Source organism: Juglans regia, chromosome 16 (assembly GCF_001411555.2).
Source record: "Juglans regia cultivar Chandler chromosome 16, Walnut 2.0, whole genome shotgun sequence".
Lineage (NCBI taxonomy): Eukaryota > Viridiplantae > Streptophyta > Magnoliopsida > Fagales > Juglandaceae > Juglans > Juglans regia.
The window spans coordinates 25,614,889-25,642,064 of record NC_049916.1 but is presented as its reverse complement, the minus strand read 5'-3'; the positions used below and the strand labels follow the sequence as shown (position 1 = coordinate 25,642,064).

Genomic DNA, 27,176 nt, shown 5'->3' with positions numbered 1-27,176 from the left:
AGATCATGGCATGCACTTCTAGAAAAACATAAATATATATAGATTATAATTACTATATTAATGTTAATGGACTTTTGCAACTAGCTAGCGTACGTCATTTTGAATCCATGCACCGTGCCTTTAATGTTCTCTTAATTATTTACATTTCTGTATTGTTTTCTTAATTAGTAGTTGGTAATGTATTCATTTTCTGGATCGGAAGAGCTAGCAAGTGAAGAGCAGGTATCCCGAGCAAGACTATACAAAATGCCTTTGGCACAAACGTAGTTAATTAATTGCTGGTTCTGGGAAATCGTACGTTAATTCAAACTACCATGAAAAAAATATTCAGTACAGACCAACAGACAGTACTTTGTCTATATAGCTAGCATAATATATATATAGATAATACTATTCTTCCCTCTCTATTTTACGGTTCATTTTTACTGTTTTGTTTTTTTTTTAATTTTTTTTATTTAATAATTAAGAAAATATTTTTTAATAATATTATAATATTTTTATTTTTTAAAAAAATATTTAAAAGTATTAAAAAATATATATATATGAATAAATGAAAAAATAAAATAAAATCCTATAACTAATAGTAGCTTCCAGCGATAACTGAGAACGATAAGTGTAGCAGCACTTATATATATATATATATATATATATATATATATATTATATATAATATATACACACACAAATATCAGCTCTATGAGATAAGAATATCAAATAATTTGGATTTGGAGGATACCATGTGTGACGTTAATATTTCTAGATTTTGAAGAACATTAATTAATTAAAATTTTCCTAGAATGCTAAAAATCATTAAAGAAATTATTTATGCCCCAAAAAAAGACATGACGACGGTCAAGTTACATATAGACTGTCATTTCCTGATCAGCCATATTTTCAATTTCAAACATCTATCCTAAATATCCATGAATATATAAGTAATTAGTGTTTATTTGGGATTGGCCCAAATCAACATTAAATCAAATGAATTAACCATTCCATCAACTGATTTAATTTTGAATCCATGCACCGTGCCTTTAATGTTCTCTTAATTATTTACATTTCTGTATTATTTTCTTAATTAGTAGTTGGTAATGTATTCATTTTCTGGATCGGAAGAGCTAGTAAGTGAAGGGCAGGTATCCCGAACAAGAATATACCAAATGCCTTTGGCACAAACGTAGTTAATTAATTGCTGGTTCTGGGAAATCATAAGTTAGTTCCAACTACCATGAAAAAAATATTCAGTACAGACCAACAGACAGTACTATGTCTATATAGCATAATATATATACACGCACAAAAATATCAACTCTATGAGATAAGAGTATCAAATAATTGGATTTGGAGGATATATATCATGTGTGGCGTTAATATTTATAGATTTTGAAGTACGTTAATTAATTAAAATTTTCCGAGCATGCTAAAAATCATCAAAGAAATTATTCATGCCTGAGAAAAAGACATCACAACAACATAAATGAGTTTTTGTGACGGTTTAGAAATTATGACAATGCCCAAACTGTCACTGAAGGCAGTTGAAAAATTGCATTACGTTCGAACGTATACATATTCATGTTGGAACGTGCCCTAGACATTCGAACGTGGAGGCTATTTACGTGCGAACGTGAAAATTTTTTATGCTAACATTCGAACGTTAATTGATTTAATATTAAAGTTGGATATTTCAAATTAAAAAAAATTGAGAATTAAAATGCATAAATTTAATATTAATTAAAGTTAGATAAGTTAACATTAAAAAAAATTAAGAATTGAAATTAAAAAATAATAGATATATTAAATGATATTGATCCTAAACATGGCCGCGGTCATTTGCTGATCAGCCATATTTTCAATTTCAAACATCATCCTAAACATCCATGTATAAGTAGTTAGTGTCTATTTGGGATTGGACCAAGTCAACATTAAATCAAATGAATTAACCATTCCATCAACTGATTTAATTGGTCGATTTGGTTGCGTTTTCAATATCTGCCAGCTAGCATTAGTTATAAATGTTAATTAAATAGACTTGCCAAGTCTCGTTGATCTTATCTGTGCCCCTCGGTCTATAAATAGACGTGTTTCATGCAACATATCTCACCTCTCACCCAAGCAAGAATACACAACCTAAAAGCTAGTGCTAGAGATATCCTCAAACATGCAGATCATCATCGTGAAAGCTAAGTACCTGATCGTCACTGTGGCCCTGTTGGCTTTGGCTTGCTCTCTCGCCTCTGCCTATGACCCTAGTCCTCTGCAGGACTTTTGTGTTGCAGTCAAGGATCCCGCTTCTGCTTGTACGTCAACATTATCAATACTATTATTATCATTAGATTCTGTAGTAGAAATCATTCCAAGCATCAGCATGGATTGTTTATCTCATGTTATGAATCCATAGATTCATGCAACTATACTTTCGATTTCTACATCATATGTTTATGTTATTTCCCATTGTTATGGGAAGTGTCTGGACGTCCCATTTGTGATGATGATACACTATTTTTCTTGTTGCAGTATTTGTGAATGGAAAGTTCTGCAAGGACCCAAAGCTTGCCTCAGCTAATGACTTCTTCTTTTCGGGACTAAACAATCCTAGAGACACTTCAAATCCTCTCGGATCTAACGTCACTGCTGTGAATGTGGACAATCTAGCAGGACTCAACACCCTAGGCATATCCTTGGCTCGCATTGACTTTGCTTCATATGGTTTGAATCCTCCCCATACCCACCCACGTGCCACTGAATTTCTCATTGTCTTAGAGGGTACTCTGTACGTTGGATTTGTCACATCCAATGGAGATGGTAACCGCCTCTTCACCAAAATACTATACCCAGGAGATGTCTTTGTATTTCCAATTGGTCTCATTCACTTCCAGTTGAATGTGGGAAAGACCAATGCAGTTGCCTTTGCTGGTTTGAGCAGCCAGAATCCAGGGGTCATCACCATTGCAAATGCAGTCTTCGGATCTGACCCAAAAATCAATCCTGATGTTCTCACCAAGGCCTTCCAGGTGGACAAGAAATTGGTCGAGTACCTTCAGAAGCAGTTCTGGTGGAACAACAATTAGAGAAATGTTTGTAACAGCCATAACGATCCATTGCATGCATGGTTTGAATAAATTAAGATTTCTTATGTTTCAATTGTTGTAACGTCATAAAATTAAAACTATAATGAAATAAGATGGTATTTAATTTATGGACTATCCTCTCTCTCTTTCTCTCTCTATTTTTTTTCTTTTTGGGTAGCAGCGCACACATATATATATATATACACACACATATATATATATATATATATATATATATATATAAATATGAAAACTATAGAGTCTTTTGGTTATCGCTTTCTAGACGTTGATTCCATATGCTTCTTATATAGCGATATTCTTCTCAAGGAGTTACATAGAAAAAATATATTTGAATAGAATAATTATTGTAAGCTTGAAGACTAGCTAAATAATGGGTTGAACAGTTACAGGCCCACGGTCCTAGAGACCACATATCCCTATATATGTGTACAAAAATTAACATTGTCATCACCCTCTCTACTAAACTACTTGGGCGTATGTGTTTCCGGAGACCGGAGTAGTCGGACCAGGAGTAGTACTCCACGAGAAACCCGGCCACATGCATTCTGGGTTGTTTTACTTGAGGTTGTTTTTTAGCCATCACTTCTTCAACTTTGCTTGCAGTCTTTCTGAGTGATTTTCTGGCACTATCAAAACGTTTAAATCAAAGTTTGAAAATGTGGATTAGTCGAAGGCCTCCAGGATCTAGCCCCATCTCTAAAGGGTTACTTTGGCTTAATCGACACATAATGCTACTGTTTTAATTCTTTTAACTAAAATACGATGAATTCAGTGCATTGAACATCTTTTCAGTCTTTTGCAACCAATTTACAGAGTATCACAATCACTATCCCTTTAAATTCAGCATATCATTTTCGTGATTTTTTTAGCTACAGTATCGAGCAAATCTTTGAGCAACTGCTGAAACGATACAAAATCCCTGTCAAAAGGGAATGCAGAAGCTACAATATAATGCGTGGTACTTCATACATTCCTAGGAAGAACAAATGAATTAGTAATGCTAGATAAATTCATGAGTTGTGCAAACGCCGTATATTTTTTAAAAAAAAATAGTATGATTCATTATTAAAAAATTAATTTTTTCATGTATATCTCATATTTATTCACTTTTTTCAAAAGAAATGTGCGGCACTTGAATACCATATGATTGCAAATATTATTTCTCTTCAATTTTATGGTAAGAAATAAGAAGTTCAAAACAACGATTTTTTTTTATATAAAAAGAAACCAGCATCAAGAAGGAATAAGAGGCTGTCAATTAATACGAGAAATATTAAATACAATCATAAAGTGTGCAAGCGACATACACTCATTTTAAAAAAATAGTGGAGCAAACCATTAATGAAATAAATTTTTATGTGAAATATTCCATATTATCAACTTTTTTTCAAGTGGAGTGCATGCACGTGACACTTGGAAAGTACCTTATGACTATATATAACATTTTTCAAATAATATTTGTACCTCGCAACTCCTGTAGTAGTACTACTGCTTTTGCCATTAATCAAGTTTAGGCAGTTTGAGACATTACTGATGCTGGACTTTTGCAACGTTGATCATGTTGCAGATGATAGGCCGTAAAGTGAAGAAATAAAATATAGATTATGATCATTACTGATGCTGGACTTTTGCAACTAGCGTACGCCATTTTAAACCCACCATGCCGTTCTTCAAATTAATTATATATGAACATTTACTTATTAATTATTTAATAATTGGTAATATATTCATGATTTTTCTGGAAGAGAGCAAGTAAGGGCAGGTATCAAGAAAAGTTAGAATAAGTCATGTCGAACAAGAATATACCAAATGCCTTGGGGCATATGGTACGTAGTTGCTAGTTCTGGGAAATCATTTAATTCAAACTACCATGTAAAAATATTCTGTACAGATCAACAAACACTTGATCAGCTAGCACTACAAAATAAAAAATAAAAAAATTAGCTAGCTCTATGAGATAAGAACAAATAATTGGATTTGGAGGCCATATATGTGTGAAGCAAAGTTAATACATCTAGATTTTGAAGTAATGCATTAGATTTTCCTAGAATTAATGCTCAAAATCATCATCGATTTGTGCATCATATGTTTATGTTATTTCCCATTGTTATGGGAAGTGTCTGTATGTCCCATTTGTGATGATGACATGGTACTTATCTTTTTCTGCAGTATTTGTGAATGGAAAGTTCTACAAGGATCCAAATCTTGCCTCAGCCAATGACTTCTTCTTCTCGGGACTAAATGTTCTTAGAGACACTTCAAATCCTCTCGAGTCGAACGTCACTGCCGTGAATGTGGACAATCTAGCAGGATTCAACACCCTAGGCATATCCATGGCTCGCATTGACTTTGCTCCATATGGTCTTAATCCTCCCCATACCCACCCACGTGCCACTGAATTTCTCATTGTCTTAGAGGGTACTCTGAACGTTGAATTTGTCACCTCCAACGGAGATAGTAACCGCCTCTTCACCTAAATGCTATATCCAGGAGATGTCTTTGTATTCCCAATTGGTCTCATTCACTTCCAGTTGAATGTGGGAAAGACCAACGCAGTTGCCTTTACTGGTTTGAGCAGCCAGAATCCAGGGGTCATCACCATTGCAAATGCAATCTTTGGATCTGAGCCGAAAATCAATCCTGATGTTCTCACCAAGGCCTTCCAGCTGGACAAGAATTTGGTCAAGTACCTTCAAAAACAGTTTTGGTCAGACAACAATTAGAGAACCGTTTGTAATAGCCATAATGATCCATTGCATGCATGGTTCGAAGAAATCACGATTTACTATTTTTCGATTGTTATAACGTACTCATAAAATTAAAATTATAATGAAATAAGATGGTATTTTATTTATGCACTATCCTCTCTCTCTCTCTCTGGTTCTTTTTGGGCAACATCTGTGATGGAGGTAGATCTATGTCATAGGGCTCGCAAAATGTTCAAAAGAGTAATGATACACTTACAATGTTTTTACAATTACGTACTTTACAACTCAGTTTTGTAATTAATTAATGAAATCAAGCCACTTGATTAAAAAAAAAAATTATCAATTTTATAAAACTACAATTTTAGATAAAATAGTAAAATAGATGTAGAGAGTTGTAAGGGAATCATTTTCTGCTCGAAAAACCATCCAAGTGATTGAACTAAGCCGATATCCTAGTCAGAGTTCAGAAACACCTTGGGATTACAATATCGATAACACAGTCTTAATCAAATAGCAAAACGAACCTAACCGCCTTTTAACACTTCATGGAAAACAACTTATTGACGCTTACGTATAAAATTAAAAAAGGAACACTTCAAAAACAACTGTGTAAGCATATATGAAAACCATAGAGTATTTTGCTTATAGTGTACAAAATATTGTGAAGATCGTATCGCCTTTCAGACATGGATTCCATTTACTTATTTCTTAGTGATGTTCTTCTAAGGAATTACAAAGAAAAACATGTTCGTTTTTTGGGCTGTCTTGACTCTTGGTAAAACCCGACCCACCGACTAGGGTTTACAAATCCAAACCGACTAGCTAATCAGGGTTTACTCTATATTGTATTAAACTCTTATAGTGCCGCACTATATCTTTGATTTTCTTCTGAATAAAATTCTCTTCAAGTCTATGGATGTAGGCACACGTTATCGAATCGCATAAATCTTGTGTTGTGTGTAATTGATTCTAATTTTTCTTTACTTTTTCTCTTATTGTTCCTAGCTGTACATGGTCCTAGAGACCACATGTTCTTGTATGTGTTTACAAAAATTAACATTGTCATAACCGTGTCAACTAGACTACTTGGACTTATTTTCATAGTAGTACCGGGAATTTAGGGACAAAATCCAAATTTCATTCTAAAAATAGCCTGATTTTTAAATAGCATTTGATCAACAATTTATCTTTTGAATGATACTATATAGAGACGAAATCAATTGTCCCTAAAAATGATTGCCCGTTGAGACGGTTTACTATATCCATTTGAGTGGTGTCAATTCCGTTTGAATAATACCAAACCCGTTCGAATGATAAGAAAAATGTTCAAACATTGACAAATGTGTTCGAACAATTACAACTGCGTTCGAACTATCTTAAATTCATTCAAGTTGTATACATACTTTCAAACGGATTATATCTCGTTCCAAAGTAAATTTCAACCAAATATTGCCTGGAAAGTAGAACGCGACATTTTTTTTTTCAATTCACAAACTTTCTTCGAACGAGAATATTTTCCATTCAAACAGATTTTGGTTATGTTTGAATGCATTTACAATCCATTCAAATGGTAAAATCTCAATGAAATTTGACCGAAATTTGGAACACTCTAATTTTTGAGATTTTACCATTCGAAATTTTTTAAATTTGTTCGGACAATCTACAATGTCCTACAAATTATAAAGCGCCACAGACTTTAAGAAGTTTGGAAACTTTACAGCTGAGAGAGAGAGAGAGAGAGAGAGAGAGAGAGAGAGAGAGAGAGAGAGAGAGAGAGAGAGAGAGAGAGACTTTGTAGGAGATGAAGCATATACCTAAGAAAAAAATTAGTGGGCAAAAATGATTCCTCCCATTCCCTACTTCACGAGAACAAAAATCAGTGGGCAAAAATGATTCCTCCCATTCCCTACTTCACGAGAACACCACCCACCTCTCTCTCTCTCTCTCTCTCTCTCTCTCTCTCTCTCTCCCCCTCTCGTGTGTTTTTATTGCTATTGCTTCATCTCTACACATCACCTAGGTTTAGAGCTCGATAAACTTTCCTAGTTTTCTTTCAAAGAAATTCCTCTTGTTTGCATAGACTTGTGTTGTGTATTCATGCTCTATTTTATTTTTGTGTGTGGCAGATTTGTTATTTTGGGAATAGGTGTTCTTCATATCAACAACGTATTCAAGTGAGAGGTTTGGTTTGCAAACTTAGAGGGGTCGGATACATGGTAATTCTTTTTTGTTTGAAATTTGAACATGCTCAGCTTTTCATGTGTTGCTCCGCTCTATCTTTGTTTTAGTTTCCTTTGTTTTCTCTTTGTTTCTTTCTCTTATTTTTACTTTATCGTGTCTTTGAGGGTCGGTGTTTTTTGATTTATTGAGTTTTTGCCTACTTTATTCCATCTATGGTGATTGATTTATAATTTTATTACTTTGTTTTGTGATGGCAGTGAAATTTGAATGTCAATAGAGAAAAAACATTTTGTTTGATTCCGGGCTACGTTAGTAATTTTTCTCTATATAAGCAATTGATAGGTGATCAAATGCATTGAGAGCAATTTTCAAGATTTATAGGTCCCTTAGGCAATTTCTTACGGGCTAGCAAATGATATGATCTAGCTATAGTTTGGCTACAAGTTTTTTTTCCTAACATTAGACATCCTTTAAATCATAGTATACAGTACAAAATTATTTTTTGTTAGAAGGTTAGCAACTTGTGATGTTATAGTTTGGATTTAAACCTTTGTATTTGTCCAAAACTGAAGATTATTCACATTAGGTTTATGACAACTTATTTTTTATTAGTGATTTTATGTTTTTATGTACTGACTAGTAGTGTTTTAATTTTGTCCAATTATGACTCTTTTTCTTCCTTACCTAGTTATGTTTTAATTTTTTTGTTGGCAACAAAGACATGGAAAGAATCAATACCGAGCAAGATTGTGCAATTAGAAACACAACTGAAGAATTCAAAACTTCAAAGATGGCTGGATGAATTTGGTGAGCATTACAGCAAGATGGTTGCAGTGTTATCTATTGTTGTGGCATTGGGTCATGTTATCCATGGCCATTCGTTAGCAAACCATGTCATTTTTTGTTCAAAAGTGTCTTTTTAATTTATCAAAGTTGTCTTTTTATTTCCCGATAATGTGTCCTTTTATTTTTTCAAGAGCAACTTAATGGTCATCAAGTATGATGAGTCTTATGTGTCTATATAAAGGTTGATGCATTGTAATCTATTCTTTAACGAGAGTAAAAAAAGTTTAGATAAATTTCTCCATTCAAATTGGCATAAGAGCTCTAGGTCACGACAGATTCAAATTTCTCTGGAAATGGCCTCCAACTTTGTCCTCCAACAACAATTCCAAAGCTTTCAAAAGTTAATTATGGGACGTGGTCTATCCAAATGAGAGTCAAATAAGAGCCCTATTTGGGTCTCAAGATTTGTAGGAGATTGTTACCGATGAATTTACCAAACCCGCGGAGGAGCAAGAAGCCGCATACACTGTAAATGAGAAGCAAGCTCTTAAAGAGCAAAGAATGAAGGATAAAAAGGCATTATTCATACTCTATCAAGGGTTGGATGATGCTACATTCGAAAAAGTTGAAGAAGAAATAAGAAGTAAACAAGCATGGGAGATTCTTGCATCCATTTTTAAAGGAGATGAACGGGTGGGACGAATTCGCTTTCAAACATTATGAGGCAAGTTTGAGGCGCTTCGCATGAAGGAAGGAGAAATGGTGTCCAATTATTTCTCACAATTGTTGGTGATCGTGAATAGTTTTAAAAGAAATAGTGAGAAGATTGATGACATTCAAGTCATCGAAAAGGTCTTTCGATCCCTCTCTCCTAAATTTGAACATGTAGTTATAGCTATTGAAGAGTCTAAGGATTTAGAGAAGCTTACAATTAAGGAGTTGATGGGTTCTCTCCAAGTACATGAGCAAAAGATGCAAAAGAGTGCTAATTCTACCATGCTAGAACAAGCACTTGAGTAAAAAATGACTCCAAATGGTTGAGAAAAATCCAACCCCAACAGAGGATGTGGTAGAGGGAAAGGGCATGGAAGTCACCAACGACCTGACCAAAGTCAGCAGGAAAGCAGAAATTCAAGAGGTCAAGGACAAGGAGGCAATCGAGGAAGAGGAATATCCACACATGGACGTGGAAGAGGAAGATCCACACAATTGCAACAAGTTTGGACACTAGGCCTCAGATTATTGGCACAAAGACAATGAACAGGCCAATGGTTCAGAAACAACAAATGATGTTGGTAGTGACGCCACCCTACTTCTCGCTCATGATGATTCAGGTTCACAATGTGAAGCTTGGTACCTTGATTCTGGTGCAAGCAATCACATGTGTGGAAAGAAAGATCTATTTAAAGAACTCACCAAAGAAGTTCGTGGAAATGTGAACCTAGGAGACTCATCCAAACTCCCAGTTGAAGGCAAAAGAAAAATAAAAATTTATCAAAAGAATGGTAAGAGATAATAGATATCCAATGTTTATTATGTGCCAAATATGAAAAGCAATATTCTCAGCCTTGGACAATTGCTTGAGAAGGGATACATCATACATATGGAGGAGAATTCTCTCACTCTGAGAGATGGACGTGGAAGAAATGTAGCTCATGTTCCAATGACTAGAATCGCATGTTCCAATTGCATCTTACAACAAAGTTCAAGAATTGTTTTTATGGAATCAAAGAAAGTGAGCCATGGAAGTGGCATCTTCGCTTTGGTCATCTATATTTCAACGGCCTTAAGCTACTATATTCATCAGGCATGGTGCATGGATTACTAATGATAGAGGCACCTAGCAATATTTGTGAAGGGTGCATACTTGGTAAGCAATCATGACAACCTTTTCCAAGTGAAAAGTCTTGGAGAGTGACACAACCATTGTAACTAGTTTACATTGACATATGTGGACCAATAGAACCCATGTCTTTTGGAGGTAATAAATATTTTATTACTTTCATTGATGATTTCAACAGAGAAATATGGGTTTATTTTCTTAAAGAAAAGTCCACTGCATTTACTATATTTAAGAATTTAAGGCTCTTGTTGAGAATGAAAGTGGTCACAAGCTTGTAACTCTTCTCTCTAACCAAGGTGGTGAGTACACCTCAAAAGAATTTGATGAGCATTGTGGGGAAAATGGCATAAAGCAGCAGAGCCTCTCACCTTCCAAGAGGTTGTAGAAGAAGATTGTTGGCAATCAGTGATGGCAGAAGAGATCTATGCCATCCAAAAGAATGAGACATGGGAGTTGAGAACACTCCCACCAAACCAAAAAGGCTATTGGTGTCAAGTGGGTGTCCAAGATCAACCATACTGCAGAAGGTGAAGTTGAACGGTATAATGCAAGAATGGTAGCTAAAGACTACAAATAGAAGTATGGCATTGACTATGATGAAGTTTTTGAGCTAGTTGCAAGACTTGATATGGTGAGATTGTTGATCTCACTTGCTGCTCATCGTAGATGGAAGATATACCAACTTGATGTCAAATTTGTCTTCCTCAGTGGCTTCATCGAAAAAGAAGTGTATATACAACAACCAGAAGGCTTCATAAAGAAAGGAGAAGAAAACAAAGTGTGTTGCCTAAAGAAATCATTGTATGGCTTAAAACAAACACCAAGGGCCTGGAATGCGCGTATTGATAATTACCTTCATCATAATGGCTTTACTAAATGTCCATATGAGCATGCAATCTATATGGAGAAAAATGATTGTTTTGAATTTCTAATCAGTTGCCTTTATGATGATGATCTTTTATACACAAGAAATAGTGAGAAGATGATTTGAGGAATTCAAGAAATCAATGTTTAAGGAGTTCGAGATGACTGACAATGGGTTGATGTCCAACTTTCTTGGTATTGAAGTGAAGCAGCAACATGATGGAATTTTTATATGCCAAAAGAAGTATACAGAGGAGATTTTAGAAAAATTCAAAATGGATGGTTGTAATCCTACAAATACTCCAGTAGCAACAAGTACAAAATTATCAAAAGAAGGTGATGGGCTAGTCATTGAAATGACTCTAGTCATTGAAATGACTCTTTATAGAACTTTGGTTGGAATCTTGAGATACAAGGCCTGATATTGTCTATGGAGTTGGACTAGTGAGTCGATATATGGAGAAGCCAATGCAGACTCATTGGTTCGCTGCAAAAAGAATAATGAGATACGTACATAAAAGGTACCCGGAAGTTTTGGTTTATTTTATGCTTATGGTGAAGAATAAAATTAGTTGGGTATTCAAATAGTGATTGGGAAGTGATCAAGATGAGAGAAAAAGTACTACTGGCTATGTGTTCTATCTCAATTCAACAGCACTGTCTTGGACATCCAAGAAACAAAGAAGTGTAGCTTTGTCTACCTGTGAAGCAAAATATGTGGCAAGAAGAACCAATAATAATTTATGTCTATAACAAATCAGCTATAAAGTTAGCAACAAACCCAGTGTAACATGGGAGAAGCAAACACATTGATACGAGGTTTCATTTTCTTATAGACCATGCGAAGCAAAAGACAATAGAGCTCCAATATTGTCACACCACTAAGGAAGTAGATGATATTTTTACCAAGTCATTATCTAGTAAAACTTTCATGAGGCTAAAAGACATGCTCGGTATAATGACGTTTTGATTTGAGGGGGCGTGTTGGAAGTTTAAACAAATCCAATGCATGAATTAGACTTTTGTGCATTTTACAAAGAAAACTTTTCGGCTTTTCAAGAGTGTCTCTTAATTTATCGAAGTTGTATTTTTATTTCCTGAAAATAATGTGTCCTTTTATATTTTTCAAGAGTAACTTAATGCTCATCAAGCACGATGAATCTTAATTATGTGTCTATATGACTGATGCATTGTAATCTATTTTTTAAAAAGAGTAAGAAAAGTATAGATAAGTTTCTCCCTTCAAGTTGAAACGATATACAAAATCCCTGTCAAAAGGGAATGGCTCGAGTTAGTAGAAGCAATAATCTAAATATGCAAGGGTTACTTCCCACATTCCCAGGAAGAACATATGAATACTATACACAGCCATGCCGGCGGGATTATGCACATGACTGAGATACTCTCAAAATTAAAGATTTGGAAAATGTATCGATCCTATTTTCCATTAATCAAGCTAACGCAGTTTGACCCTAACAACCTATTTTCAATATTTGATGTTGCAGATAGGCCGTAAAGGGAAGAATGGATCAACATGAGACTAGATCGACGTTGCTGGCCAGTACGTAGATCAGGAAAGAAAATATAGATCATTATGTTTAATACAGGTGCTGGACTTTTGCAACTAGCATACGACGTCATTTTAAATCCACCATGCCTTCTTCTTAATTATGAACATTTGCTTCTTATATATTTACTAATTGGTAATATATATATTCAGGATTTTTCTGGAAGAGAGCGAGGCCGACAGGCATCAATAAAGTTGGAATAAGTCATATATCGAACAAGAATATACCAATTAAATGCCTAATTGGCATGGTACGTACGTAGTTGCTAGATAGTTCTGGGAAATAATTAAGTTTTAATTCAAATTACGATGGAAAAATATTAATTTTGTACAGATCAACAAACACTTCAGCTAGCATAATACAAAAAATTAATTAGCTCTATATATGCATGATATGATATTGAAGTACATTACGTTAATATTTCTAGATTTTGAAGTACATAAATTAGATCATTTTCATGCCCGAGAAAAAGATCTAGACACGGTCAACTTACACGGTCATATTTTCGTGTTTATTTGGGCCAAATCGATCAACAAATATTAAATCAAATCATGAACCATTCCATTAATTTGATTTGGTCGAGTTGGTTGCGTTTTCAATATCTGCCAACATTAGTTAATGTCAATTAAATTTATAAATAGATTAATTACCATATATTTATAGAAGACTTACCAACTCTCGTTGATCTTATCCGTGCTTAGAAGAAAACATGCATAGACTCGTTAGGTACTGCAGACTCCCCCTCGATCTATAAATAGACATGTTTCCATGCAACATATCTCATCCACCACCCAAGCAATAGTTCACACAACGCTAAAAGCAAGTGCTAGAGACATCCTCAAACATGCAGATCATGAAAGCTAAGTACCTCGTAACAGCTGTGGCCCTTTTGGCCTTGGCTTGCTCCCTCGCCTCTGCCTATGACCCTAGTCCTCTGCAGGACTTTTGTGTTGCAGTCAAGGATCCCGCTTCTGCTTGTACGTAAACATTATCATTACTAATTATTATCATTAGGTTCTGCAGTAGAAATCATTTCAAGCATCTGCATGCATGGATTGTTTATTCATGTTATGAATCCATAGATTAATGTAACTATACTTTCAATTTCTGCATCATATGTACGTTTATGTTATTTCCCATTGTTATGGGAAGTCATGTCTGTACGTCCCATTTGTGATGATGAGGTACTTGTCTTTTTCTGCAGTATTTGTGAATGGAAAGTTCTGTAAAGACCCAAAGCTTGCCTCAGCCAATGACTTCTTCTTCTCAGGACTAAATGTTCCCAGAGACACTTCAAATCCTCTCGGGTCGAACGTCACTGCCGTGAATGTGGACAATCTAGCAGGACTCAACACCCTAGGCATATCCTTGGCTCGTGTTGACTTTGCTCCATATGGTCTGAATCCTCCCCATACCCACCCACGTGCCACTGAATTTCTCGTTGTCTTAGAGGGTACTCTGTACGTTGGATTTGTCACCTCCAACGGAGATGGTAACCGCCTCTTCACCAAAATGCTATACCCAGGAGATGTCTTTGTATTCCCAATTGGTCTCATTCACTTCCAATTGAATGTGGGAAAGACCAACGCAGTTGCCTTTGCTGGTTTGAGCAGCCAGAATCCAGGGGTCATCACCATTGCAAATGCAGTCTTCGGATCTGACCCAAAAATCAATCCTGATGTTCTCACCAAGGCCTTCCAGGTGGACAAGAATTTGGTCAAGTATCTTCAAAAACAATTTTGGTCAGACAACAATTAGAGAAATGTTTGTAACAACGATAACGATTCATTGCATGCATGGCTCAAAGAAATTAAGACTTACTATTTTTCAATTGTTGCAACATACTTATAAAATTAAAATTATATTGAAATAAGATGGTATTTTATTTATGCACTATCCTCTCTCTCTCTCTCTCTCTCTCTCTCTCTCTCTCTCTCTCTCTCTCTCTCTCTCTCTCTCTCTCTCTCTCGTTCTTTTTGAGTAACCGCAGCGAAGGTGATAGATCTATGTCATAGGGTCCACAAAATGTTCAAAAAAATTAAAATAGTAAAATAGATGTAAGGGAATTATTTTCCACCCAAAGAATCATCCAAGCAATTGAGCTAAGCCGATATCCTAGCTGGAGTTCAAAAACACCTTGGGATTACAATATCGATAAAACATTTCTAACCAAATAGCAAAAACCAACCTAATCGCTTTTTAAGATGATTTAAGCTTTAAATTCATGTGCTTTTCCTTCAGCTCTTAACCATACATATATTACTCTCATTCCAAAGAAGTAATATCCTGTTGTTGTTTCTGATTATAGACCCATTTGTTTGTGTAATGTGGCCTATAAATTGATTTCAAAAGTTATTTCCAATTGGTTGATAGCTGTATTACCCTGCATTATTGGTGAGAGTCAGAGTGCTTTTGTCCCTGGTCGTCTAATTACAGACAATGTCCTAATTGCTTACGAGTTAGTGCATTTTTTAAAGCATAAGAAGAAAGGAAAATAAGGGTATATGTCCTTGAAATTGGACATAAGTAAGGTTTACGATAGGGTTGAGTGGTGCTTTCTCAAGAAGGTGATGGAGATGATGGGATTTGCAGCTGAGTTTATTTCTTTGGTGATGTTTTGTGTCTAGTCTGTGTCTTTTTCTGTGTTAGTTAATGGAAAACCGAAAGGGCCTATTCATCCAAGTAGGGGATTGAGACAAGGGGATCCTTTATCCCCTTCTTTTTCTCCTTTGCACTGAAGACCTCATTTCCTTGCTGAATGCAACAGGTATAAGGAAGGAAATTCCTGGTATTAAGATTTGTAGAAGGGCTCCCAACATCAATCATCTACTTTTCGCGGATGATAGTGTTATTTTTTGCAAGGCTAACATGGAGGAGAATAGAAGGGTTCAAGCTTTGTTAGATCTGTATGAGAGGGTGTCAGAGCAGAAAATTAACAAGGAAAAAACTTACATGGTGTTTAGTTGTAATGTGTAGCATGAATTAAGGGAAGAATTTCGGATGTTATGGGGAAATGGGGAAATTCAGCAATATGAAAAGTATCTTGGGCTTCCCTCTATAATTGGTAGATCTAAAGTTAGGGTTTTTCTATCTATCAAGCAAAAAGTTTGGCAAAAACTTCAGAGTTGGAAAGAAAAGCTCCTGTCTCAAGGGGGTAATGAGGTTTTATTAAAAGCTAGTGCATTGTCTATCCCTACTTATTCAATGAGTTGTTTTTTGTTGCCTACGAGTTTTGTTCTGAATTAGAGTGTTTGATGGAAAAATTCTGGTGGGGACAAAAAACAGGAGGAAAAAAGGATTCATTGGATTGGTTGGAGTAATATGTGTGAAAGGAAGTGTCGAGGAGGGATGGGACTCAAGAATCTTAGAAATTTTAACCTTGCCCTTCTTGCAAAGCAAGGTTGGAGATTATTGCAAAATGAAGATTTTGTTTCATATAAATTACTCAAAGCTAGGTATTCTTCACAGTCCACTTTTAAGGAATCTAGTTTGGGTCATTGCCCATCTTTCACTTGGAGGGGCATTTGGAAGGCTAAAAGCTGGTTAAGGGAGGGTTGTCGATGGAGGATTGGGGATGGGAGGAAGGTGAATTTATGGAATGATCAATGGATTCCAGGCCATAGATCTTTGGTCCAAGAGCTCGGGTTAAAGAGGAATGATAGTGAAGAGGTTGTGGCTTCTGTTATTGATGAAACAATAGGGTGGTGGGATATTCCAAAACTTAGATCTCTCTTCAATCCAATGATAGTGGCTGATATTATGAAAGTTATGGTCTTTCCAGTAGGTACACCTGATAAAATGATTTAGGGAAAGAAAGAAGTGGACTTTTCTCTATTAAAGCTGTTATAAGCTTATTATGTCTCACAATGCCTCAGGTTCAGCAAAGTCATCATCAGCGGGTAGATAGCAGAAATTATGGCAAGCTTTGTGGGGGATGCCAGTTCCTAACAAGGTTAAAGTGTTTGCATGGCATGCGTGCAGAGATAATCTTCCTTTTAATGACAAATTGACTAAGAAGCATGTGATTACAGAGCCATCAAGCAGGTTCTGTATACATCCTATGGAGGACCTTCATCATGTTGTTTTCAGTTGTGACCAGATCCGAGAGTTGTGGCTTCAATTTCTTCCATCCTTAGCTTCTCATACTTCTCTTACTATTCCTAAGTTAGTTTTCAATTTGTTGAGGAAAAGGATATGAATAAATTGAATAAATTGGCCCTATTTTTCTATCTTGCATGGGGTTTTTTATATCAGAGAAACAAGTGGGAGTTTGAAAATATCATGTTGAGTCCAAGTCATGTAATTACTAATCATTCTTTGGGACTAATGCAGAATTTTAAGGCTCTTTCTAATAAACCTCATGTTCAGCTTTGGGACCATCTAAATTGAAAGCCTCCTTCTCCTGGTATATTCAAGCTCAACACTAATAGAGCACTGTTTGTAGATTTATAGAAGGTTGGAGTAGGGACTATCTTACGTGACTCCACTGGAAAGATGATAATGGCAGCTTCTAAACTTGAATCAGAGCTAGAAGCGGTTGAATTACAAGCTATTTTCAAAGGGCTTCAATTGTGCTCTACTATGGGGATCTCTCATATTCAAGTTGAGAGTGATTGTTTGCTGTTAGTTCAATCGTTGCAGCAAAATAATATGATGAATTCTTTGCTTGGGAATCTCTTTACCGAAGTGCAGAGGTTTTCAAATTGTTTTGCTAGCTGTTCTTTTTCCCATGTATAGAGGGAGGGTAATAGGGCAGCTCATACGCTTACTCGTAATGCTTGGCGGGTTGAAAACATTGAGATGTGGTGGGATATTATTCCAGACTTTCTTTCCCAAACCTTATAGTTTGATAAATGTCTATAATTGTTTTATATCCAATGAAGATGATTGTTTCTAAAATTAAAAAAATAACACTTCAAAAACAAGTGTGTAAGCATATATGAAAACCATTGAGTATTTTGCTTATAATGTACAATATGTTGAGAAGATCTTGTTGCCTTTCAGACATGTTCATTTTTCTGAGCTGTTTTGACTCTTGGTCCAACTCGACCCATCGACTAGGGTTTAGTAATCCAAACTGACCAACTAATTAGGGTTTACTCTATATTGTATTAAACTCTTATGGGGCCTCACAATATCTTTGATTTTCTTCTGAAAAAAATTCTTTGCAAGTCTATAGACATAGGCATGTTGTTGAATCATGTAAATTTTGTGTTGTGCATAGTTGATTCTAATTTTTTTTTTAAGAATTTCTCTTACCATTCCTTGTTGTACATGGTCCTAGAGACCACATGTTCCTATATGTGTTTACAAAATTTAACATTGTCATCACCGTGTCAATTGGACTACTTGGACTTGTTTTTGGAGTAGTCAAACGACCGAAAGTACTACACGACACTACAACAAATTTGACTTTAGGGACGAAACCCAAATTTCATTCTTAAAACAGCCCGATTTTTTAATACCATTTGAACAACAATTTATCTTTCGAATGATACTATATAGAGACGAAATTAGTTGTCCTTAAAAATGATTGCCTGTTTTGATGGTTTACTATATCCATTTGAGCAGTGTCAATTCCATTCGAATAATACCAAACCCATTCGAATTATAAGAAAAATGTTCAAACTGTGAAAAATGTGTTCGAACAATTACAACTAAGTTCGAATTATCTTAAATTCATTCAAGTTGTATACATACGTTCAATCGAATTATATCTCATTCCAAAGTAAATTTCAACCAAATATTGCCTGAAAGGCAGAACACATCATTTTTTTTTCAGTTCACAAACTTTCTTTGAACGAGAATATTTTATGTTCAAACAAAGTTTGGTTATGCTTGTAAATGTCATCGAAACGGTAAAATTTCAATGAAATTTGAATGGGATTTGGAACCCTCTAAACGGTAAAATCTCAATGAAATTTCAATGCGCAAGGGTTAAGTGTGTGGACTAGGAAGATAAGTATGATAAGTCAGATAATTTAAGACAAGTCATGCATGATATAAGCATACGTATGAATGATCATAATTTTAAGTTTTCTGCATAAATGTTTTATTAAAAACCTTATGTTAAGTATGTTTATGTTATATATGATGGGTTTTTATTGAGTCATCGACTCATTTTAGTTTATTTTTATGTTTTTAAACCACCCCAAGTCAGAATATTTATAAAGGTAGAGCTATAGGACGAGACTTAGTCTAGGGAGACGTGACAGTGGCCTAGATCATATATAAAGATTTTAAGTTATTGTTTTTATAGCACAAATTTTCAAAATTTTTAATAAATATTTCCGCGCACTCTCATTTATGATTTCAGTATTTTAATACAAAACGAATTTATTAATTATAAAGAATATTTGTATTTGGCACTTCTATAAGAAAATTAAATATTTTTAAGTCAAGCTTAGAAATAGTACTCGATCCGGTTCCCCGAGATTTCAAAAAAGTGACGTAGTTCTTAACCGTGGCGAGCGGGGAAGATTCTGTAGACTTTTCAAAAAAAAAACAAAAAAAAAATAATAATAATAATTTTGGAAAACAAAAGGTGAAAAAAGAAAAAGAAAAAGAAATCTAGGCCATGGTCTCCTTATAACATATCCTGCTATGCAGTACTAAGCTATATTTTTAACTTTTACCATTTATTGTGTTAATGAAAATTAAGAATGATAAATTTTATGTACATGCATGTCAAAATACACCTACTACGTGAAAAGGTTTTATCACATAAGGTAAGGAAGTTTCTAAATATGAGGCTAGGAACGTCCTTTGATTTTAAGATTGATGATGTATCTTGTTCATGAAAAAATAGTCTTAGCGCAAAAGCTATAATTTAAATATGCAAGGGTTACTTCCCACATGCTGAAATGGAGGATCGAGATATGTGTAATTAGTCTAGGTGATTATTTCCTACTCTAGTTTTTTGTATAGCTATAAATTAGTTATAGCCGAGATATGATTAGCTTGATTAGTGGGGCTCTATACGTTGATATATACTTTATACCAAAGGTCTATTTATGATATGAATGAAAATATACCTTTTTAACATGGCATCAGAGCCACGACAAATCCTGGAATACTCTGATTTTCTTTTTCATCCTTGACCCACATCTCAAACACCTAACCCCACCATCGAACCAACCACACCATGAGCAATCCTGCACCTATCATCATTCAATCTGAAGGTTCCTCTTTCAATGCAAGAATCATCCTCAATGAAACGAATTATGATCTATGGTCCCAGATTATTGAGATGCATATTGATGAAAAGGAGAAACTCTCCTATATCCATGGCACCTCACCCATTCTTACAAAGGAGACTACTGGGTACGAAAAGTGGTATGCGGATAATCAAAAAGTCAAGAGATGGCTATTAATGTCTATGACCCCAGACATTATGAAACGTTACCTTCGCTTGCCTACAGCTCGTGATATTTGGGCAGCTTTATCTAAGGCTTTCTATGATGGATCGGATGAGTTGCAAGTATATGCCTTGAATCAAAAAGCTTTCTCCGCCAAACAAAAGGGCAGAGCAATCTTTGTGTATTATGGAGAATTGACTGAAATTTTCGGTGAATTGGATCACCGTGATAAAGTGATCATGGAGAATGCGAAAGATGTTGAAACTTATCGAAAATCAGTGCAACGTCAACGGGTGCACATTTTCCTTGCTGGATTAGATGGCGACTTCGAACAAATTCGTGGTGAAGTTTTGCGAAGGGATCCTATTCCTAAACTCGAGGAGTGTTATGCTTTGATCCGTCGTGAAGCTGTCTGCCGCACAATGATGAATGGTGACTTTGAAGATCTTGAAGCCTCAGCTATGGTGGCACACAATCGGCCTCCTCAAACTCATCCCAAAAAAAATGGTGTAGACAAAAATTCTTACAAATGCACTCATTGTGATCAGACTGGCCATACCAAAAGTAGGTGCTTTGAGCTTGTCGGGTATTCGAACTGGTGGGATCACAATCGTGATTCCCGCAAGAAGAACTCACGAAAATCCAACCCCACCGCTGCTGTTGTTGAAACCAAAGAGGACAATGATGCTGGTACAGCTTCCACACATGCCGCAACTACAACTCCGGCTGGTAATATCTCTATACTATTTCTAATAGTACATGGATAATTGATTCGGGGGCTACTGATCATAAGACTTTTGATTCTAGACAAGTCCCATTAATTCATAATTCCTCACAAAAATTTGTTTCCACTGCCAATGGTGCTTCCACCATAGTTATTAGGGAAGGACCCGTATCCCTTACTGAAACTCTACAGCTAGATTCTTTCTTAGTTATTCCTTCTTTGAACTATAACTTGTTGTCAGTCTCACAAATAACCACTACCCTATCTTGTGTTGTTATTTTTTGGCCTGATTTTTGTGTGTTTAAGGACATCCAAACCAAGCAGACGATTGGGTGTGGTATTAAACGTGGGAAGCTGTATTACCTCGACTTGGTGCAGAATAGTTCGAATAAATTACATCAAGTATTGTCCATGGATAGTTCTCAGGGGGAGAAGGACAGCTCAGAAATCATGCTCTGACATCGACGCTTGGGACATACCTCATTTGGTTATTTAAAAAAATTATTTCCTCATTTATTTGCAAGATGTAGTACCTTTGTTTTTCAGTGTAATGTATGTGAACTTGCAAAGAGTCATCGTGCTTCATTCCCATTAAGTTTGCATCGAAGTACAATTCCTTTTATGGTTATACACTCAAATGTTCGGGGTCCATCACATGTTCCCACGTTGAGTGGATTGCAATGGTTCATTACTTTTATTGATGATTGTACAAGATCAACATGGGTATGTTTAATGAAGAGCAAAAGTGAAGTGAACTTTCTGTTTCAAATTTTTCATAAAATGATAAGCACACAGTACAATGCTCAACCTCGAGTTCTTCGTAGTGATAATGGTGGGGAAAATATGAGTTTTGACTTTAACCAGTTTTTGAAGTCACAAGGTATTATCCATCAAACCACATGTCCACACACACCCCAACAAAATGGGGTAGTGGAGCAAAAAAATCGTCAGTTATTGGAAGTTGTTCGTGCTTCATTAATAGAGGCTCACATGTAGTTATCTTATTGGAGAGAAGCTCTGATATCTGCGGCATATTTAATTAATCAAGTATCATCCAGTACCATTGACTTCCGCACACCAACACAGGCACTTTTTGAAACTGTTGTTGCTCCATCTCTCCCAAACTTACCTCCCCATGTCTTCGGTTGTGTTGCTTTTGTCCATCTACACACACATCAACGCACCAAGTTGCAACCTAGAGCACTACGATGTGTATTCCTAGGATATGCTCTACATCAAAAGGGCTACCGTTGCTATCATTCTCTTACACGCCGCATGTTTGTTACCTTGGATGTGGTGTTCCATGAAACATCCATGTATTTTTCCTCTTAGCCTGATCTTCAGGGGGAGCACTCGAAGGAAGTTCAGACTCTAGACTATGATGAAGATGAAGTCTATGTTCACCAAGATATAGCCACCACCTTTGATTCTAGTGAGGACAATAATATACCATCCACAGAAAGTCATGAAGTAAGTGATGAATTGGATCAAAGTGATGACACACACTCAGCTGAAGCACCACCATCTGAATCTTTCACACCCCAAGCAACTTAAGCATCACCACACCCATCGCCTCCCATGGTAACAGAACCTGTGAGAAAACAATTGCCACAACGTCAAACCAAAGGTATTCCTAAACCAACATATGAACCCAAACTCTCTAGTAAAGTTAAATACCCTATGAGTTCTTATGTGTCTAACCATTGGTTGTCGGAATCAAATCAGTCATTTGTCAATCAATTATCTACTGTATCTATTCCTAACAGTGTGCAGGAAGCCTTAACTGATCCAAGGTGGAAAGCAGCTATGAATGAAGAGGTAGAATCATTGCTGAAAAATGAAACTTGGGAGCTTGTTGATTGCCCACCAGGGAAGAAAACTGTTGATTGTCGGTGGATTTTTAATGTGAAACACAAAGCAGATGGCACAATTGAACGTTTTAAGGCAAGACTCATGACAAAGGGATACACCCAGACATATGGAATTGATTATACAAACGCCTTTGCACCCGTAGCTAAGATCAACACAGTTCGTGTCATGTTGTCTCTAGCTGCGAACCTGGACTGGCCACTACAACAATTTGATGTAAAAAATGCCTTCCTATATGGTGAGCTATATGAAGAAGTATACATGGACCTTCCACCATGATGCATGATACCAGAAATACACAGTCAAAAAGTGTGCAGATTGAAGAAATCTCTATATGGACTAAAACAATCTCCTAGAGCATGGTTCGAAAGGTTCACAAAGTCTATGAGAACCTTTGGCTACCATCAGAGTAACTCAGACCACACTTTATTCCTGAAGAAGCGGCAGAATAAGATCACTGCACTTATTGTCTATGTGGATGACATGGTGGTCACAGGAAATGATCCTGAGGAAAGGAAGAACTTGCAGAATTACTTGTCCAATGAATTCGAAATGAAAGACCTTGGCCCCTTGAAATATTTTCTTGGCATCGAAGTATCCCAATCTGATAAAAGTATTTTCCTCTCACAGAGAAAATACACTTTAGACTTGCTACAAGAAAATGGCATGTCAGCATGTCAGCATGCCAACCAGTCGATACACCTCTAGAAGAAGGCTTGAAGTTAAGCTTTGAGCCTAATCAAGTACCTGCTAATAAAATAAGATACCAGAGACTAGTAGGAAGGTTGATGTACTTGGCACACACTAGGCTTGATCTCGTCTATGCATTAAGTATTGTTAGCCAATTCATGCACAATCCTGAAGATCAACATATGAATGCAGTGACAAGAATCTTGAGGTATTTAAAGGCCGCTCCTAGAAAGGGAATTTTATTCACAAAGAATGTAGACTGTCAAAGTATAGATGCATATACTGATGCTGATTGGGCTGGAGCAATAGATGATAGACGATCTACTTCAGGATATTTCACATTTGTTGGAGGAAACCTTGTTACGTGGAGAAGCAAAAAACAGAACGTGGTTGCACGTTCAAGTGCCGAAGCTGAGTTTAGAGGAATGGCACTCAGAATTTGTGAGGCACTATCGCTCCGACTCCTCCTAACAGATTTGGGCTATTCACCAACACAACCGATCCAACTATCTTGTGACAGTAAAGCAGCATGCGACATTGCTCATAATCCGGTTCAACATGATCGCACAAAACACGTGGAGGTGGACAGATTCTTCATTAAAGAGAAGTTGGATGAGAAGATTGTGGAGCTACCAAAAATTCGATCCGAAGATCAGTTAAATCTAATATTCTCTTAATTTGTTGACAAGTTGGGCCTGTGCGACATCTATGCACCAACTTGAGGGGGAGTGCTGAAATGGAGGACCGAGATATGTGTAATTAGTCTAGGCGATTCTTTCATGTTCTAGTTTTTTGTATAGCTGTAAATTAGTTATAGCCGAGATATGATTAGCTTGATTAGTGGGGCTCTATACGTTGATACATACTCTGTACCAAAGGTCTGTTTATGATATGAATGAAAATATACCTTTTTAACACCACATTCCCAGGAAGAACAAATGAATACTATACACAGCCATTCCGGCGGGATTATGCACACTGAGATACTCTCAAAATTAAAGATTTGGAAAATGTATCGAACCTATTTTCCATTAATCAAGCTAACCCAGTTTGACCCTACCAAACAATTTTCAATCTTTGATGTTGCAGATAGGCCGTAAAGGGAAGAATGGATCCACATGAGACTAGATCGTTGCCAGTACGTAGTTCAGGAAAGAAAATATAGATCATTAAGTTTAATACTGATGCTGGACTTTTGCAACTAGCATACGACGTCATTTTAAATCCACCATGCTTCTTCTTAAGTATGAACATTTGCTTATTATATATTAATTTACTAATTGGTAATATATATATTCAGGATTTTTCTGGAAGAGATCAGCGAGGCCAACAGGTATCAAGAAAAGTTGGAATAAGTCATATATCGAACAAGAATATACCAATTAAATGCCTAATTGGCATGCATCGTACGTACGTAGTTAATTGCTAGATAGTTCTGGGAAATAATTAAGTTTTAATTCAAACTACCATGGAAAAATATTAATTTTGTACAGATCAACAAACACTTCAGCTAGCGTATATAATACAAAAAAAATATAATTAGCTCTATCTATGCATGAGATATATTGATATTGAAGTACATTACGTTAATATTTCTAGATTTTGAAGTGCATGCATTAGATTTTCATGCCCGAGAAAAAGATCTAGACAGGGTCAACTTACGCAGTCATTTTTTATTTTGGATTGGGCCAAATCGATCAACCAATATTAAATCAAATCCGGAACCATTCCATTAATTTGATCTGGTCGATTTGGTTGCGTTCGCAATATCTTCCAACATTAGTTAATGTTAATTAAATTTACAAATAGATTAATTACCATATATTTATAGAAGACTTACCAACTCTCGTTGATCTTATCTGTGCTTAGAAGAAAACATGCATAGACCTGTTCGGTACTGCAGACTCCCCCTCGATCTATAAATAGATCACGTGTTTCCATGCAACATATCTCATCCCTCACCCAAGCAAGAGTTCACACAACGCTAAAAGCTAGTGCTAGAGACATCCTCAAACATGCAGATCATGAAAGCTAAGTACCTCGTTACAGCTGTGGCCCTTTTGGCCTTGGCTTGCTCCCTCGCCTCTGCCGATGACCCTAGTCCACTGCAGGACTTTTGTGTTGCAGTCAAGGACCCCGCTTCTGCTTGTACGTAAACATTATCATTACTATTATTATCATTAGGTTCTGCAGTAGAAATCATTTCAAGCATCTGCATGCATGGATTGTTTTATCTCATGTTATGAATCCATAGAGTAATGTAACTATACTTTCAGTTTCTGCATCATATGTACATTTATGTTATTTCCCATTGTTATGGGAAGTGTCTGTACATCTCATTTGTGATGATGACACGGTACTTGTCTTTTTCTGCAGTATTTGTGAATGGAAAGTTCTGCATGGACCCAAAGCTTGCCTCAGCCAAGGACTTCTTCTTCTCGGGACTAAACGTTCCCAGAGACACTTCAAATCCTCTCGGATCGAACGTTACTGCTGTGACTGTAGACAATCTAGCAGGACTCAACACCCTAGGCATATCCTTGGCTCGCGTTGACTTTGGTCCATTTGGTCTAAATCCTCCCCATATCCACCCACGTGCCACTGAATTTCTCATTGTCTTAGAGGGTACTCTGTACGTTGGATTTGTCACCTCCAACGGAGATGGTAACCGCCTCTTCACCAAAGTGCTATATCCAGGAGATGTCTTTGTATTCCCAATTGGTCTCATTCACTTCCAGTTGAATGTGGGAAAGACCAAAGCAGTTGCTTTTGCGGGTTTGAGTAGCCAGAATCCGGGAGTCATCACCATTGCAAAAGCAGTCTTCGGTTCTGACCCAAAAATCAATCCCGATGTTCTCACCAAGGCCTTCCAGGTGGACAAGAATTTGGTCGAGTACCTTCAAAAACAGTTTTGGTCAGACAACAATTAGAGAACTGTTTGTAATAGCAATAATGATCCATTGCATGCATGGTTCGAAGAAATCACGATTTACTATTTTCCAATTGTCGTAACGTACTCATAAAATTAAAATTATAATGAAATAAGATGGTATTTTATTTACGCACTGCCCTGATCTCTCTCTCTCTCTCTCTCTCTCTCTCTCTCTCTCTCTCTCTCTCACATTCTTTTTGGGTGACAGCAGCGAAAGTGGTAGACCTATGTCATAGGGTCCACAAAATGTTCGAAATAATTATAATGGTAAAATAGATGTAGGAGAGTTGTAAGAATTATTTTCAGCCCAAAAAACCATCCAAGCAAGTGAAGTGAGCCGATATCCTAGTCGGAGTTCCAAAACACCTTGGGATTACAATATCGATAAAACAGTTTTAACCAAATTGCAAAAACCAACCTAACCGTTTTTTAAGCTTATTAAGCTTATGTATAAAATTAAAAAAAAAATTACACTTCAAAAACAAGTCTGTAAGCATATATGAAAACCATTCATGAGTATTTTACTTATAATGTATAGTATGTTGAGAAGATCTTATCGCCTTT

General features: G+C 36.1%; 3 protein-coding genes and 1 pseudogene across 3 annotated transcripts; all 4 read left to right on the top strand.

Moving 5' to 3' along the window:
• Positions 1–2,050: 2,050 nt before the first annotated feature.
• LOC109008986 (germin-like protein subfamily 1 member 13) lies at positions 2,051–3,196 on the top strand. Its single transcript, XM_018989307.2, has 2 exons — positions 2,051–2,297; positions 2,515–3,196. Exons 1-2 carry the CDS (start codon positions 2,159–2,161, stop codon positions 3,066–3,068), a joined length of 693 nt encoding a protein of 230 aa, XP_018844852.1. The 5' UTR covers positions 2,051–2,158; the 3' UTR covers positions 3,069–3,196.
• A 2,034-nt stretch (positions 3,197–5,230) lies between these two features.
• On the top strand, positions 5,231–5,812 carry LOC109008982 (annotated as a pseudogene).
• An 8,012-nt stretch (positions 5,813–13,824) lies between these two features.
• Positions 13,825–14,932, top strand: LOC109008984 (germin-like protein subfamily 1 member 13). Its single transcript, XM_018989305.2, has 2 exons — positions 13,825–14,016; positions 14,244–14,932. The coding sequence occupies exons 1-2, from the start codon at positions 13,884–13,886 to the stop codon at positions 14,795–14,797; spliced, it is 687 nt and encodes a 228-aa protein (XP_018844850.1). The 5' UTR covers positions 13,825–13,883; the 3' UTR covers positions 14,798–14,932.
• A 10,696-nt stretch (positions 14,933–25,628) lies between these two features.
• Positions 25,629–26,745, top strand: LOC109008985 (germin-like protein subfamily 1 member 13). The gene is made up of 2 exons (XM_018989306.2): positions 25,629–25,828; positions 26,057–26,745. The coding sequence occupies exons 1-2, from the start codon at positions 25,696–25,698 to the stop codon at positions 26,608–26,610; spliced, it is 687 nt and encodes a 228-aa protein (XP_018844851.1). The 5' UTR covers positions 25,629–25,695; the 3' UTR covers positions 26,611–26,745.
• Positions 26,746–27,176: the final 431 nt, after the last annotated feature.